This window comes from Oncorhynchus mykiss, chromosome 3, assembly GCF_057628025.1.
Source record: "Oncorhynchus mykiss isolate SJ-2025 chromosome 3, ASM5762802v1, whole genome shotgun sequence".
Lineage (NCBI taxonomy): Eukaryota > Metazoa > Chordata > Actinopteri > Salmoniformes > Salmonidae > Oncorhynchus > Oncorhynchus mykiss.
In genome coordinates this window covers 30,052,913-30,069,405 of record NC_143024.1, presented here as the reverse complement: position 1 = coordinate 30,069,405, position 16,493 = coordinate 30,052,913, and the positions used below count along the sequence as shown (strand labels likewise).

The 16,493-nt window shown below is 46.9% G+C and overlaps 1 protein-coding gene across 50 annotated transcripts in view; it reads left to right on the top strand.

Annotated features, from left to right (window-relative positions):
• The window catches only part of LOC110511375 (E3 ubiquitin-protein ligase UBR5), a 47,607-nt gene that overhangs the window by 10,739 nt on the left and 20,375 nt on the right, over positions 1-16,493 (top strand). For 14 of the 50 annotated variants that reach the window (XM_090227409.1, XM_090227452.1, XM_090227406.1 and 11 more), the window contains exons 10-39: positions 92-208; positions 459-724; positions 984-1,101; positions 1,279-1,463; positions 1,697-1,806; positions 2,192-2,304; positions 2,616-2,777; positions 2,990-3,101; positions 3,239-3,393; positions 3,531-3,728; positions 5,435-5,645; positions 5,959-6,085; positions 6,348-6,595; positions 6,879-6,999; positions 7,260-7,357; positions 7,605-7,762; positions 7,883-7,974; positions 8,105-8,251; positions 8,405-8,523; positions 8,647-8,773; positions 9,042-9,171; positions 9,490-9,650; positions 9,923-10,162; positions 10,365-10,488; positions 10,692-10,812; positions 10,945-11,076; positions 12,282-12,539; positions 12,784-13,052; positions 13,286-13,497; positions 13,637-13,870. In XM_090227409.1, the coding sequence (XP_090083535.1) occupies positions 92-208; positions 459-724; positions 984-1,101; positions 1,279-1,463; positions 1,697-1,806; positions 2,192-2,304; positions 2,616-2,777; positions 2,990-3,101; positions 3,239-3,393; positions 3,531-3,728; positions 5,435-5,645; positions 5,959-6,085; positions 6,348-6,595; positions 6,879-6,999; positions 7,260-7,357; positions 7,605-7,762; positions 7,883-7,974; positions 8,105-8,251; positions 8,405-8,523; positions 8,647-8,773; positions 9,042-9,171; positions 9,490-9,650; positions 9,923-10,162; positions 10,365-10,488; positions 10,692-10,812; positions 10,945-11,076; positions 12,282-12,539; positions 12,784-13,052; positions 13,286-13,497; positions 13,637-13,870 (4,865 nt within the window). Of the gene's footprint in view, positions 1-91; positions 209-458; positions 725-983; positions 1,102-1,278; positions 1,464-1,696; positions 1,807-2,191; positions 2,305-2,615; positions 2,778-2,989; positions 3,102-3,238; positions 3,394-3,530; positions 3,729-5,434; positions 5,646-5,958; positions 6,086-6,347; positions 6,596-6,878; positions 7,000-7,259; positions 7,358-7,604; positions 7,763-7,882; positions 7,975-8,104; positions 8,252-8,404; positions 8,524-8,646; positions 8,774-9,041; positions 9,172-9,489; positions 9,651-9,922; positions 10,163-10,364; positions 10,489-10,691; positions 10,813-10,944; positions 11,077-12,281; positions 12,540-12,780; positions 13,053-13,285; positions 13,504-13,636; positions 13,871-16,493 lie in introns of all 50 variants that reach the window. The other 36 variants (XM_090227407.1, XM_090227448.1, XM_090227404.1 and 33 more) reach the window with 5 other exon arrangements.

The following is a 16,493-nucleotide window of genomic DNA, read 5'->3' as shown; positions in this document are numbered from 1 at the left end:
GTCTATATCCTCAATATTGTTTTGGGTTAATATGCACAGATCAGATGAGCACATTTTTCTAAGTAATATTTCTGTTGGCGTTTTGGTCCAGGATGGTGTGAAGTTTGTGAGCATCGGGTCCTTGTTCTCTGAGCTGGTGGCAGTGAGCTCTAAGGGGGAACTCTACCAGTGGAAGTGGAGTGAACCAGAACCATACAGAAACACACAGGTAAACAGCAGTACTGTACAACAAGCCAACAGGACTGATTGCATGAACAAAGTGAAGGATTCAGCAGCAGACTTTATCAAATAAAATTCAAATGATATATCAGAGACCAGTGCTGTACACTAAGAACACTAACTCTCCTCCTGAGGACTACTTTGCAAATAGGTGTTTTCATTCAAATACACATTTTATTAGCAAACCCACCCCATTAAAAAAAATATATATCTAAAAAATGGACTCCTCCTCCAATCAGAACCCTTCTATCCGCCACCCCCGGGTGTCCTTCTTGGGCCTGACCAATGAGAAGATCACCCTGCTGTCTGCTAACAGCATCAGAGCCACCGTGGCCACAGAGACCAACAAGGTGGCGACCTGGATGGATGACACCCTGAGCAGCGTGGCATCCAAGCTGGAACACAGTGCCCAGGCCTACCCTGAGCTGCAGGGGGAGCGCATCTTGTCTCTGCACTGCTGTGCCCTCTACACCTGCGCCCAGCTGGAGAGCAGCCTGTACTGGTGGTGAGTTACAGTAGTTAATCTTCACTGCCGAGAGAGAGATTGGCTGGGTTTGCACTGGGATTGTGCCAAGCAAGCTCAATCAAGTGCAGCTAAAGTATTTGAAAAATAACAATACTACTAGTATTGAACTCAGGCAGTGGCTGGCCAGAGGCCCTCGCTCTACTCAAATGTCCAGTGCAAATGTAGAATTCGGTCCTTGAGATGTCTATGCGTACAAGAAGGTTCATCTGGTGGTTTATGTTTTGAAATGTTTCCTCAGGGGTGTTGTGCCTTTTAGTCAACGGAAAAAGATGCTTGAAAAGGCTAGAGCCAAGAACAAGAAGCCAAAGTCCAGTGCCGGCATCTCCTCAATACCCAACATCACCGTGGGAACGCAGGTGACAAAACATAACATTAAACATAAAACCAAGACTATGGGAGCATTAGAACCCTGTGTATAAATGTTCCTTTTTCCTGAAATGTTTTTGTTCTCTGCACCTGTGAATCCGGTTGGATGTCTGTTGCGTACACTGCTTTTGAACGAATGTGAACAGGTGTTTGTGTCCTCTCTCCAGGTGTGCCTGAGGAATAACCCCCTCTACCACGCCGGTGCCGTTGCCTTTTCAGTCAACGCTGGGATCCCCAAGGTGGGACTGCTCCTTGAGTCTGTCTGGAACATGAACGACAGCTGCAGGTTCCAGCTGCGATCACCAGAGAGCCTCAAGAACATGGACAAGACCACCAAGACACAGGAGATCAAGTGAGTTAACTTCCATTTCAGAGAGCAGCTCATCTCAATTTGCTCCCTGCCCTTTTCCCTTGGCCCTAACCCTTCTTTGTTTGCAGATGTGCAAATATCAAAGGGTTAGGCCCACGAGAAGGGGTAGGGAGTGAATTGAGACCAGCTTGTTCCCTTCTAAGCCACTCCAAATCTAAATCAAAGACACTCGTCTCCAACACTCATGAACTCAATCCTACCCATTCTCGCCTTAGAACGGAGAGCAAGCCGGAGTTGGTAAAGACTGAGATGGGCCCCCCTCCTTCCCCGGCCTCCACCTGCAGTGACACCTCCTCCATCGCTAGCAGTGCCTCGCTGCCCTACAGTACGTCACATTACTAGCTACTATACTAACCACCTCTCTCGCTCTAATATTGCCATGACTAATTTGCCTTTGAAACAGATGGTGTGGCAATTGCAGGTCTCAATAATTTTTTTGCTTGCAGTTTGACTCTAGTTGTTGTATCTGATAATGAAATCTGCTGTATCTGCTTACGAGACTTGGGTTAAATACTTCTGTCAAATGCTTGTGCTGCTATTGATTTAGCTTGCATAGTACAATGGAACCCAGATAGAATAGTCCTAAAAGTGCAAACCTCGCCCACCTTGCACAGTGGACAAGCTAAATCAAGCACACTGACTATTTTGCATGTTTGTTAACCCTGGTCTGCTGTTGTATGAATATCCTAGCGTGTTCTCTGCCCTTACAGAACGAAGACGCTCGACCCCGGCTCCCAAAGAGGAGGAGAAGGTGAACGAGGAGCAGTGGCCTCTCCGGGAAGTGGTGTTTGTGGAGGATGTTAAAAATGTCCCTGTGGGAAAGGTGGGTGTGGCTACAGGAAGGGACCAGACCCTAACGCTCTCTGGCAGGCTGGGGGATAGACACCATTGTTTTGTTTTTATTAACACTCAAATATTTAGATTTATCACATTTGATAGTTATTTCTAAAACCTTCTACTCTATTTTTCAGATTTAGTTTTTTTTCTGTTTTCATTTAGATGTAAAGAAATGCCTAAGAGCAGAACTCAAAGCCGTAGTAAAATGTTTTGTATCCTGTGGATTGTCTGTTCGTTGTGTTATTGTGGCGTCTTCACGACGGCCCTATTTGCAACAGCTCCGTCTTTTAACTTCAGGTGCTGAAAGTGGACGGTGCGTATGTAGCTGTGAAGTTTCCAGGGACATCCAGCAGCGTGAGCACACAGCCGAGTCAGACTAGTGCTCCAGCTCCCATCACTGACTCTGACCCCTCCTCACTGCTGCAGGACTGTAGGCTGCTCAGAATAGACGAGTTACAGGTACGACTATTGGACGCTCACTTACTCACATACTTATAACAGTATAGTGTAGTTATTATTACTCCCAAAGAAATGTTTTCATTGATGGTTTAATGTTTGTGCAATTTATTTAATCAATCTAAGCGCAATTTTACAATAAAAGTATCTGTCATTGTAGTATTACATCTGTTGTATAAATGTTTGTCTAAAAGCTGGTGCCTTTTAATCAACAGGTGGTAAAAACTGGTGGAACTCCAAAAGTTCCAGATTGCTTCCAGCGTACACCTAAAAAACTCTGCATCCCAGAGAAGGCTGAGATTCTGGCTGTGAATGTTGACTCCAAAGGTAAGACATCTGGAAAACAATACAATGAAGTAATTCATGTTGGTGTTGAATGCCGATAATGTAGTATTGAGTGTTTTAAGTGTGGATATGAATGAATTCTGTGTATTTCTGACTTGCTGTGTTTTCTGCCCCTTCAGGAGTCCACGCAGTGCTGAAGACTGGTAACTGGGTGAGGTACTGTATCTTTGACCTGGCCACAGGCAAAGCAGAGCAGGAGAATAACTTCCCCACCAGTAACCTGGCCTTCCTGGGGCAGAGTGAACGCAATGTAGCAATCTTCACCGCCGGACAGGTCAGCACCTCTCCGCTACTCAATACAACCTTTTCTAATATAGCCATGCTTCATGTATTGCGAGAAGGTCGTGTAGGCAATTGCATATCCAACAATTTCCCTATTTTCTAAGCACATTTTGACCATTTTATTTCCAGGACTCCCCAGTCATCCTTCGTGACGGAAATGGCACAATTTACCCAATGGCCAAAGACTGTATGGGCGGGATCCGAGACCCTGAGTGGCTGGACCTGCCGCCCATCGCCAGCCTGGGCATGGGGGTGCACTCCCTGGCCAACCTCCCCACCAACTCAACCATCAAGAAGAAAGCTGCTATTATCATATTGGCTGTGGAGGTTAGCAAAATGTGATATTATTTATAGCGCAAAGAGGATTATTTAGTTGATGGTCAATTTGTTACTGGGAGGATTGTCATTTTCGCAGGTTTCCCTAGATTGAGCTTACTTCTGGACCAAAAAAACATGCTCAATATAAACTCAGCAAAAAAGAAGCGTCCTCTCACTGTCAACTGCGTTTATTTTCAGCAAACTTAACATGTAAATATATTTATAAACATAAGATTCAACAACTGACAAGTTCTGCAGGCGTAACTAACAGAAATAGAACAATGTGTCCCTGAACAAAGGGGGGGGGGGGTCAAAATCAAAAGTAACCGTCAGTATCTGGTGTGGCCACCATCTGCATTAAGTACTGCAGTACATCTCCTCATGGACTGCACCAGATTTGCCAGTTCCTGCTGTGAGATGATACCCAACTCTTCCACCAAGGCACCTGCAGGTTTCCAGACATTTCTGGGGGGAATGGCCCTAGCCTTCAGGCCCTAGCCCTCACCCTCCGATCCAACATGTCCAAGACGTGCTCAATGGGATTGAGATCCGGGCTCTTCGCTGGCCATGGCAGAACACTGACATTCCTGCCTTGCAGGAAATCACGCACAGAATGAGCAGTATGACAAGTGCCGTTGTCATACTAGAGGGTCATGTTAGGATGAGCCTGCAGGAAGAGTACCACATGAGGGAGGAGGATGTCTTCCTTTGTAATGCACAGCGTTGAGATTGCCTGTAATGACAACAAGCTCAGTCCGATGATGCTGTGACACACTGCCCCAGACCATGACAGACCCTCCACCTCCAAATCAATCCGGCTCCAGAGGACAGGCCTCGGTGTAATGCTCATTCTTTCGTTGATAAACGCGAAACAGAGAAGAGCACTTTTTGCCAGTCCTGTCTGGTTCAGTGACGGTGGGTTTGTGTCCATAGGAGACGATGTTGCTGGTGATGTCTGGTGAGGACCTGCCTTACAACAAGCCCGCAGTCCAGCCTATTGTGGACAGTTTGAGCACTGATAGAGGGATAGTGCGTTCCTGGTGTAACTCGGGCAGTTGTTGTTGCCATCCTGTGCAGGTGTTACACGTGATCTGCCACTGCGAGAACGATCAGCTCTCTGTCCTGTCTCCCTGTAGTGCTGTCTTAGGTGTCTCCCAGTACGGACATTGCAATTTATTGTCCTGGCCACATCGGCAGTCTTCAAGCCTTGCAGCATGCCTAAAGCACGTTCACGCAGATGAGCAGGGACCCTGGCCATCTTTCTTTCGTGTTTTTCAGAGTCCGTAGAAAGTCCTCTTTAGTGTGCTAAGCTTTCATAACCGTGACCTAAATTGCCTACCGTCTGTAAGCTGTTAGTGTCTTAACGACCATTTCACAGGTGCATGTTCATTAATTGTTTATGGATCATTGAACAAACTTGGGAAACAGCGTTTACGATGAACACTTTACAATGAAGATCTGAAGTTATTTGGAATTTTACGAATTATCTTTGAAAGACAGGGTCCTGAAAAAGGGACGTTTCTTTTTTTCCTGAGTTTAGGCTCTACATTGGATGTGCTTTTTAGCCAAGGAAAAGTATGTTTTTAACCTTAAACCTTCCCTTATTGTATTCTGTTGATAAATGCTTTTGTATTTTGCATTTTTTAAATTCCCGCTGTAAAGTATGTTGAGATGCTGATGCACTTTAAATAACTTTGTTCAACTTGTGTTTCCAGAAGCAGACGTTGATGCAGCACGTGCTGCGTTGTGACTTTGAGGCCTGTCGTCAGTACCTGGTCAACCTGGAGCAGGCTGTTCTCCTGGAGCAGAGTCCCCACGTTCTCCACTCCTTTCTGGGCCACCGCTGCGACGGCAACCGCAACATCCTCCACGCCTGTGTCTCAGTCTGCTTCCCCGTCAGCAACAAGGAGACCAAGGAGGAGGAAGGTAAAACCACGGCTGGAGTGCTGGGTGGTGTATACAGCGAGATGAAACATTGCAGATGGAATTCAACAAATGGAGTTAACTGGATTCCCTGTTCTACCTGAAACACAAATCATATCTGTTCTACACAATATATTCCAATCTGAAATTTCTGTGAGGTTACACCAGCGTCAAGACTCCTGAAGTCTCCAAAGGCACAGTGTCAGTTTTCAGGCATCCTCTGTGTTATCTTTCCCATCTCCCATTTGACTTCCATTATTTCTTCATCTCCCTGTGTGTGTATATGTGTGGTAACTGTTGGGCTGGTGTTTTCCAGAAGCTGAACGGTCTGAGAGGAATACGTTTGCAGAGAGACTGTCAGCAGTGGAGGCCATCGCCAATGCAATCTCTGTGGTGTCTAGCAACAGCTCTGGGAACAGGACGGGCTCTTCTAGCAGCAGAGGGTAACTAACTTATACGTTTTTAAGTTGACCATTTTTCTTTCAGGCAACATGTTCATGATGAAAAACACTGAAGAACTGGATTATACTAACTGATTGTTCCATAATGCACAATAAGTGAAATAAAAAAAACCTATCAGGATGCCATTTAAGACACTTGAGACCAAGAACACTATCTTGGTGCCCATTTATGTTTGTTTACATGTCAGTCCTATTGTCTTTCCACCACTCATGTAACCTGTTAAGTGTGTTCTGTCTGACGCAGGCTGCGTCTGAGGGAGATGATGAGGCGCTCTCTGAGAGCAGCAGGGCTTGGTCGTCACGAGTCCGGCCCCTCCTCCAGCGACCACCAGGACCCTGTGTCCCCACCCATCGCCCCTCCCAGCTGGGTGCCTGACCCCCCTCCCATGGACCCAGACGGTGACATAGACTTCATCCTGGCCCCTGCAGTGGGATCTCTCACCACAGCCTCAACAGGGACCAGCCAGGGCCCCAGCACCTCCACTATACCAGGTTAGATGCCTATCTAGATACAACCACACCTAGCTAGCTACTCCACCACTATACCAGGTCAAATACCTAGCCTGTGTGGTACCTAAATGTCACCTAATTCCCTGTTTAGAACACTACTTATGGCCAGAGCCTGTATATAAGGAATAGGATTCCATTTGGAACCAACCAATGGCTAGCTACTTCCTCACTATACCGCAATACATGCTCAGGTGTGGAGTTAGTTAGGGTTACCCTATTGTTGTTCTCCCCAATGTCTCTGACATGTTCCATCCTCCTGCCACAGGCCCCTCTGAGTCTTCGGTGGTGGAGTCTAAAGACCGCAAGGCCAACGCCCACCTCATCCTCAAACTGATGTGTGACAGCATGGTTCTCAGGCCACACCTCCGCGAGCTGCTCTCTGCCAAGTAAGACTCATTTGTTTTTTCATCTTTCTTTAAAAAACTTAAGGAAAGTTCCATTTTTTGTATTTTCTTTGTGATAGAGGCAGGTGTGATTGAGGGGGAGATTGAGAGTTGAGAAGGCCAATGGGTCTGGGCAAGCTTTTTCATTTTATAACACCGTAATGCCTTGTTTCATTAAAATACTTAACTATTGCTCTCATTATTATTGTTTGTCCCCCCCTCCTTTCTGTTGCTGTTCTAAAGAGTGTGTGTGTATTTGACAGGGATGCCCGTGGAATGACCCCGTTCATGCTGGCAGTAAGCGGGAGAGCTTACCCAGCTGCCATTACTGTTCTGGAGGCTGCGCAGAAAATAGCCAAGGGTACATCACTCACTACACTTTATTTGTCTTTGGTTGAGAAAGAGGAGACTTTGGCAGTGCTACTAATGGATATGAATGCCTACATGTTGATGTAAAGACATAAGTCATTAATTTATACATGAAGTGATTATACATGTACTGTTTAATAAGGAGAGTATCATTTTTTTAATGGGGAGATGACTACCTAAACTTAATAACCTAATAAAAATCTATATTTCAATGTTCTGTTGCAAATCCTGTTGTGTAGTGGGAGACCCCGGCATGACTGAGAAGGTGGATGCAGACTCTGTGTTCATGGAGATGATTTGTCCCACGGGAACCAATCCTGACGACTCTCCTCTCTACGTCCTCTGCTGCAACGACACCTGCAGCTTCACCTGGACAGGAGCTGAACACATCAACCAGGTGGGTGGGTCACTTGGGAGGACAATGCAACACGCACAACAAATTAGTCACCTGTTCACACTGATTTGCTTTTTCACAGATGGAAATCTTTGCTGACCATTTACTCTCTGTCCCATCTAGGATATCTTTGAGTGCCGGACCTGTGGCCTGTTGGAGTCTCTCTGCTGCTGCACTGAGTGCGCCAGGGTGTGTCACAAAGGACACGACTGCAAGTATGTACTTCACTCTTCATCCTGGTGTTAGTGGATTTTATTACTTACATCCCGGTTTTATACTGTTATAATGCATCACTGCATCTGATACAGGGGATTTGCACCAGGCCTTTAATGTCTTTCTCCCCAGACTCAAGAGGACCTCTCCCACTGCATACTGTGACTGCTGGGAGAAGTGTAAGTGTAAGACGCTGATCGCTGGACAGAAAGCTGCTCGCCTGGACCTGCTGTACAGACTGCTCACCACCACTAACCTGGTCACCAGTCCGAACAGCCGGTAAACACACACACTGACTGACTGTAGGCTGTATTTTGTGTTCAATGTTAACATGTATTGCTTTTAAATCCAATGTTGGTTCTCTTCAATCAATCTGTAAGGTGTTTTTTCAGGGGTTAGTAATGTGTTTTTCCTCCTCTGGCTGGCCAACAGGGGGGAGCATATCCTTCTGTTCCTGGTGCAGACTGTTGCTAGGCAGAGTGTGGAGCACTGCCAATACCGGCCCCCTCGCATCAGAGAGGACAGGAACCGCAAGGCTGCCAATGCTGAAGGTGGGTGGAGGTTTACTACTGTTGGCAGGCCTGGTTTCACTTCAAGCAACACTGAAAATCTAGCATGATGGCATCAATTCTCTATTTTAATAGTTTTTTTATGTTGTCCTCCCTGTGTGTCAGACTCTGACATGCCGGACCATGACCTGGAACCTCCACGCTTCGCCCAGCTGGCCCTGGAGAGGGTGCTGCAGGACTGGAATGCTCTCAAGTCCATGATAATGTTCGGATCCCAGGAGAATAAAGACCCGTGAGTTCTCTAGCCCTGCCTGCCTTCACCAGCTCAGCGTCACTTCTCAAACCGCTTTGTCCATTCCTCCAACCTCTCTTTTATCCCGCCATCCCTCCTACCTCTTTGTCCATCCCTCCAATTTATACTTCAGCTGTCTAAAATAGTTACGGAAGCAAGCACATTTTCTTCCTGAAATGTACTTTATCAGATGAGCAGCTGTTTTACCAGTTACGAGTCCTCTTAGTAGTGTCACCTTTAACTCTGGCGTCCTGGTTGTGTGTTCCAGGCTGAGTGCCAGCAGCCGTATCGCCCATCTTCTTCCAGAGGAGCAGGTGTACCTGAACCAGCAGAGTGGCACCATCCGCCTGGACTGCTTCACACACTGCCTCATTGTCAAGTGTGCCCCTGACATAACAGTAAGTCGGATCAGTCTACCCCCCCTTAAATTACTCAGCTTCAGGAGTCACCTACAGGACGGACCACCCATCTTCTGTTGCAAGTCCTCTCTCAGGGTCGGATTCTCACACAGATTAAGCCTAGTCCTGGACTCCACCTATTTAATTGGATAATTTAATTTGGATCAGAGTAACTTGCCCAGAGGGTACACTACCTCCTATCTATGTGGCAAGTGCAACATTATCCCTCTAGGTGTAACTATGTGGAGTCAACCTTGAAGGTGGTCTGGTCTGTGTGTTAGCTAACTGTCTCTGAATCTTCTCTGTTGTCTCCTGTAGTTTATTGACACCCTACTGGGGACCTTGGTGAAGGAGCTGCAGAACAAGTACACTCCTGGCCGGAGAGAGGAGGCCATCGTCGTCACCAGGAGGTTCCTGCGCTCTGTGGCCAGGGTGTTTGTCATCCTCAGCGTCGAGATGGCTTCATCCAAAAAGAAAAAGTATGAGTACCAAATCCAGATTGATCTGCATTTTCCTGTTGTACAGGGCTGGGGAAGCAGTACAAGACAAATACAATGTGTTTAAATCCACTAAAGGGCTAGTCCTTTAAAATCACCTAAACTAAAGGACTGGACTAGCCCTTTAGTGGATTTAAACACATTTTATTTGTCTTGTACTGCTCCCCACTCCTAGGTGAATATAAACATAGCAGCAAGGACTGATTTGATACTTCCAGTTGACATCTAATCGCTTTTCTCGTTGTTTCTTCCAGTAACTTCATCCCCCAGCCCATTGGGAAGTGCAGGCGTGTGTTCCAGGCCCTTCTGCCCTATGCGGTGGAGGAGCTGTGCAACGTGGCGGAGTCCCTTATCGTGCCTGTGAGGATGGGCATCGCCCGGCCCACTGCCCCCTTCACCCTGGCCAGCACCAGCATCGACGCCGTGCAGGGCAGCGAGGAACTCTTCTCTGTGGAACCTTTGCCACCGAGACCCTCCCCAGACCAGTCCAGCAAGTGAGTGGTTTTACTCTGCATTCACACAGACAGACATGCAGACTGTGTTCCCCAGCTCTGTTGATTTGGAGGTCTTTGTGACTTTCCTCTGGGAAAATATAATCTAGGGAAGTATAAATGTATATGTATAAATTGGTTTAAAGTGGCTTGGATTTAAACATTGGCGTTAACTCAAATGGTCTTGTTTGCCTGTGTGTGTCAGTTCTAGTCAGACTGCATCGTCCTACATAATCAGGAACCCCCAGCCTCGCCGCAGCAGCCAGTCCCAGCCGGTCAGAGGGCGAGACGAGGAGCAGGATGACATTGTGTCTGCTGATGTTGAAGAGGTGAAGAGTCTCACTAGAAAAGTAACATATCAATGGGGGGGGGCAAAGATCAAAGTGTTGGGTGTAATCAGGGTTGCTGTCAGTTTAATTAGAATTTCAGTTTACTTCTGACATTGATTGAATTGAAATGGAATTGAACCCAACACTTGATAACATTTGCTTTCTCAGTACTGATTCGCAACTGTCTACCTCTGTTGTGGCAGGTGGAGGTTGTCGAGGGCGTTGCCGGGGAGGAGGATCACCATGAAGACCAGGAGGAACAGGGAGAACAGGGAGAGGAGAACACTGAGGCAGAGGGACAGCATGATGAACATGATGAGGATGGTGAGAACCTAGACTGGACTGACTCCTTTTTTTTTTTTTTTTACCACTAATGTGGTAGAATTTTACAACTTTTCTACTAATTATTGACAGTGATGATGGTGGTTGAAGAGGGTTATGTCCTTTCCTCTCCAGGAAGCGACATGGAGTTGGATCTGCTGGCTGCCGCAGAGACTGAGAGCGACAGCGAGAGTAACCATAGCAACCAGGACAATGCCAGCGGGCGGAGGAGTGTTGTCACCGCAGCAACTGCTGGCTCCGAAGCAGGTATTATAATTCCCACCATTATCTTTTGTATTCACATTTTAGTTTAAGTCCTTGTCATTTTAATTAAATTTAAATCCCTGGTTTATTTTCTTCTGTGATGTGGCCACTGGCCAGCCAGCCATCTAAATGACCTCATTTAACGATTCTACCTGAGTTCCAGAGACTGCTAAATGGAAATCGCTTTCTGCCTCACCGCCCTCTTTAATATTCAGTTGCTGTTCAGGCGGACTAACTATTTTTCTGTCTCATTATCACCAGTCTTGACTGGCCGTCACACCAGCTAGTAAAAGGGAAGAGGCCCTATTTATTTATTTTTTTAGGTCACATTGTTCTTACCACTATTGACATGGCTTAAGACTGCAGACCAACTAGTCTACTACTAGGGTTTCATTACTCAATGTATTTAATTTGCAGGATGTAGAATATTTTCAAAATGTTGGTATGGGCTCCTTTTTACTACAATGCATATTATGTCAGGGCTGTGACATTTGAGGTGCGCACACAGTTTATCCTAAGGTGTTCACCCAGTGTTGCCCTCCATCTCACATCACCATGGTTCTCATCAACTAATAATATCTTACTCCCTGAATAACAATCTATTCACTTTCTTTAGACTTGCTAGCTGGTGTGGGGTTCCTCCCTTGTGTCCATCTACATTTTTCCTTTGATTCTTTGTTTGTGGTTGTATTGCTTTTGATATGGAGAAGTCAGGAAATATTTATAATTATGGTGTCTTTTCCTGTCAGACACTACTAAGATCACTCAATAAGACCAAAAATAGAAATAACCTATGATGAGCCCAGTTTTTCAGAGTGATCGATCTGGATTTAGCCCATCAGATAGGATTAAATGCATAGCTGGAAACAGAATGAATAGAACAGGAGTCCCAATTAAAGGCAATAATTCTGTTATTTATTATATTTTATGCGTTTATTCCTATGCGATAGGCAAAATTACTTTCTAAAAACTGCACCCTGGTGAAACTGTGGTACTTTAGCCTAATTTGAACAACAAGAAGCAGCGTTGTTTAAGCTGAGTTTAGCCGCTCAATATAACATGGCAGTGGTGTGGAATACTAACCTGCACTCCTGCTACCTGGCAAGGTGAGCAGCCACTCACACTCATCTCTCCTCTGTTTCCCCATCCTCCTCTATTTCCCCATCTCTCCCTAATCCCCCTTCGTCTTCCCATCCCTCTCCACCAAGGTGCCAGCAGTGTCCCTGCCTTCTTTTCAGAGGACGACTCCCAGTCCAACGACTCGAGCGACTCGGACAGCAGCAGCAGCCAGAGTGACGACGTGGACCAGGAGACGTTTCTATTGGATGAGCCCTTGGAGAGGACCACCACTGCCTCGCACGTCAACAGTGCTGCCCAGGCGCCACGCTCCATGCAGTGGGCTGTACGCAACACCCCCAGCCAGAGAACCACGGGCAGCGCCCCCTCCAGCTCCTCCACCCCCGCTGGTCAGCACTAAACTACTACACACAATATCTAGGCTGTACGCACCAGCACACTCATATTGACACATCCAAGATGGACTGCATTTAGGACAGTCTTGTATTGATTTTTTAAAACGTATTTTGTCTGTCATTCTATCGCAAGAGAATATTGGACTGAGTCAGTGGGACATTTTTGGTGTTATGTTTTGCTGTGGACTATGTTGGTGAGGTCTGTCTGTGCTGACGCTCATGTCTCTGTGCCCAGCAGCGAGCTCCACAGGTCTGATCTACATCGACCCATCCAACCTGCGGCGCAGCAGTGCCATCAGCACCAGCGCGGCCGCTGCGGCTGCAGCTCTGGAGGCCTCCAACTCGTCCAGCTACCTGACGTCAGCCTCCAGCTTAGCCCGGGCCTACAGCATCGTCATCAGACAGATCTCTGACCTGATGAGCCTCATCCCCAAGTACAACCACCTGGTCTACTCCCAGTACCCTGCTGCAGTCAAACTCACCTACCAGGACGCTGTCAACCTGCAGGTGACACAGACCCACACACAGATCACATTGCATTATGTTACCTACCAATGGTCACATGTTAGTGTCAACAAAGTGGTTCTGGATGTATTTTGTAGGATAATTATTCTGTCCACACCTTTCTGAATAAAGTGACTCTAACCGTTTTGTGTAGATGCAAATTTGATTGACTTTTACACTACACAAGTGTTATTGACGTTCTGACTGAAACAAGCTTATGTTTGTTAAACCACCAGAACTTTGTTGAGGAGAAGCTGATCCCTACGTGGAACTGGATGGTGTCCATCATGGACTCTACAGAGGCTCAGCTGCGTTACGGCTCGGCCCTGTCCTCAGCAGGCGACCCCGGACACCCATCCCACCCCCTCCACGCCTCGCAGCACTCCGCCCGCAGGGAGCGCATGACCGCCCGCGAGGAAGCCAGCCTCCGCACCTTGGAGGGACGGAGGTCTGGGTAAAATAAGTGTAACCCAAAATAGTAGAATGTGTTATTGGCAATCAGCAGTGTTTCATAGGCCCCCACTAGTTTGCCATTGTTTATGGATTATATTTCAAGTCACTGATGTGTGTGTGTTCCTTCCTCCCAGGCGTGCGGCCACTCTGCTGACAGTGCGTCAGGGGATGATGTCAGCCCGGGGTGACTTCCTGAACTACGCCCTGTCTCTGATGCGTTCCCATAATGACGAGCACTCTGACGTTCTGCCTGTGCTGGATGTGTGTTCTCTCAAACACGTGGCCTACGTCTTCCAGGCCCTCATCTACTGGATCAAAGCCATGAACCAGCAGACAACTCTGGACACAACACAGATGGACCGCAAGAGGTACTGACTCCCCTGGAATGGATGGACATGTTTACACTGACTCTTTCTTGACTATTTTCTCCATTCCTCCATGGTTCCTCACCTCTGACCTTGGCTTCTTCTGCAATGCTTTTTGAGAAGGAAGCGAGGACGTGGGGAATCAAGGAAAGCCTAATTGAGAAGGAGCCACTGACTCCCCTCACTGACTCCTGTCAAATAGTCAGTGTGATTTAACTCAATCAATCAATCAAATTTATTTTATATAGCCCTTCGTACATCAGCTGATATCTCAAAGTGCTGTACAGAAACCCAGCCTAAAACCCCAAACAGCAAGCAATGCAGGTGAAGAAGCACAGTGGCTAGGAAAAACTCCCTAGAAAGGCCAAAACCTAGGAAGAAACCTAGAGAGGAACCAGGCTATGTGGGGTGGCCAGTCCTCTTCTGGCTGTGCCGGGTGGAGATTATAACAAAACATGGTCAAGATGTTCAAATGTTCATAAATGACCAGCATGGTCGAATAATAATAAGGCAGAATAGTTGAAACTGGAGCAGCAGCACAGTCAGGTGGACTGGGGACAGCAAGGAGTCATCATGTCAGGTATTCCTGGGGCATGGTCCTAGGGCTCAGGTCCTCCGAGAGAGAGAAAGAAAGAGAGAATTAGAGAGAGCATATGTGGGATGGCCAGTCCTCTTCTGGCTGTGCCGGGTGGAGATTATAACAGAACATGGCCAAGATGTTCAAATGTTCATAAATGATCAGCATGGTCGAATAATAATAAGGCAGAACAGTTGAAACTGGAGCAGCAGCACAGCCAGGTGGACTGGGGACAGCAAGGAGTCATCATGTCAGGTAGTCCTGGGGCATGGTCCTAGGGCTCAGGTCCTCCGAGAGAGAGAAAGAGAGAAGGAGAGAATTAGAGAACGCACACTTAGATTCACACAGGACACCGAATAGGACAGGAGAAGTACTCCAGATATAACAAACTGACCCTAGCCCCCCGACACATAAACTACTGCAGCATAAATACTGGAGGCTGAGACAGGAGGGGTCAGGAGACACTGTGGCCCACTCCGAGGACACCCCCGGACAGGGCCAAACAGGAAGGATATAACCCCACCCACTTTGCCAAAGCACAGCCCCCACACCACTAGAGGGATATCTTCAACCACCAACTTACCATCCTGAGACAAGGCTGAGTATAGCCCACAAAGACCTCCGCCACGGCACAACTTAAGGGGCGGGGGGGGCGCCAACCCAGACAGGATGACCACATCAGTGACTCAACCCACTCAGGTGACGCACCTCCTCCAGGGACGGCATGAGAGAGCCCCAGTAAAGCCAGTGACTCAGCCCCTGTAATAGGGTTAGAGGCAGAGAATCCCAGTGGAAAGAGGGGAACCGGCCAGGCAGAGACAGCAAGGGTGGTTCGTTGCTCCAGAGCCTTTCCGTTCACCCTCCCACTCCTGGGCCAGACTACACTCAATCATATGACCCACTGAAGAGATGAGTCTTCAGTAGAGACTTAAAGGTTGAGACCGAGTTTGCGTCTCTGACATGGGTAGGCAGACCGTTCCATAAAAATGGAGCTCTATAGGAGAAAGCCCTGCCTCCAGCTGTTTGCTTAAAAATTCTAGGGACAATTAGGAGGCCTGCGTCTTGTGACCGTAGCGTACGTGTAGGTATGTACGGCAGGACCAAATCAGAGAGATAGATAGGAGCAAGCCCATGTAATGCTTTGTAGGTTAGCAGTAAAACCTTGAAATCAGCCCTTGCTTTGACAGGAAGCCAGTGTAGAGAGGCTAGCACTGGAGTAATATGATCAAATTTTTTGGTTCTAGTCAGGATTCTAGCAGCCGTATTTAGCACTAACTGAAGTTTATTTAGTGCTTTATCCGGGTAGCCGGAAAGTAGAGCATTGCAGTAGTCTAACCTGGAAGTGACAAAAGCATGGATTAATTTTTCTGCATCATTTTTGGACAGAAAGTTCCTGATTTTTGCAATGTTACGTAGATGGAAAAAAGCTGTCCTTGAAATGGTCTTGATATGTTCTTCAAAAGAGAGATCAGGGTCCAGAGTAACGCCGAGGTCCTTCACAGTTTTATTTGAGACGACTGTACAACCATTAAGATTAATTGTCAGATTCAACAGAAGATCTCTTTGTTTCTTGGGACCTAGAACAAGCATCTCTGTTTTGTCCGAGTTTAAAAGTAGAAAGTTTGCAGCCATCCACTTCCTTATGTCTGAAACACATTCTTCTAGCAAGGGCAATTTTGGGGCTTCACCATGTTTAATTGAAATGTACAGCTGTGTGTCATCTGCATAGCAGTGAAAGTTAACATTATGTTTTCGAATAACATCCCCAAGAGGTAAAATATATAGTGAAAACAATAGTGGTCCTAAAACGGAACCTTGAGGAACACCGAAATTTACAGTTGATTTGTCAGAGGACAGACCATTCACAGAGACAAACTGATATCTTTCCGACAGATAAGATCTAAACCAGGCCAGAACTTGTCCGTGTAGACCAATTTGGGTTTCCAATCTCTCCAAAAGAATGTGGTGATCGATGGTATCAAAAGCAGCACTAAGGTCTAGGAGCACGAGGACAGATGCAGAGCCTCGGTCCGATGCCATTAAAATGTC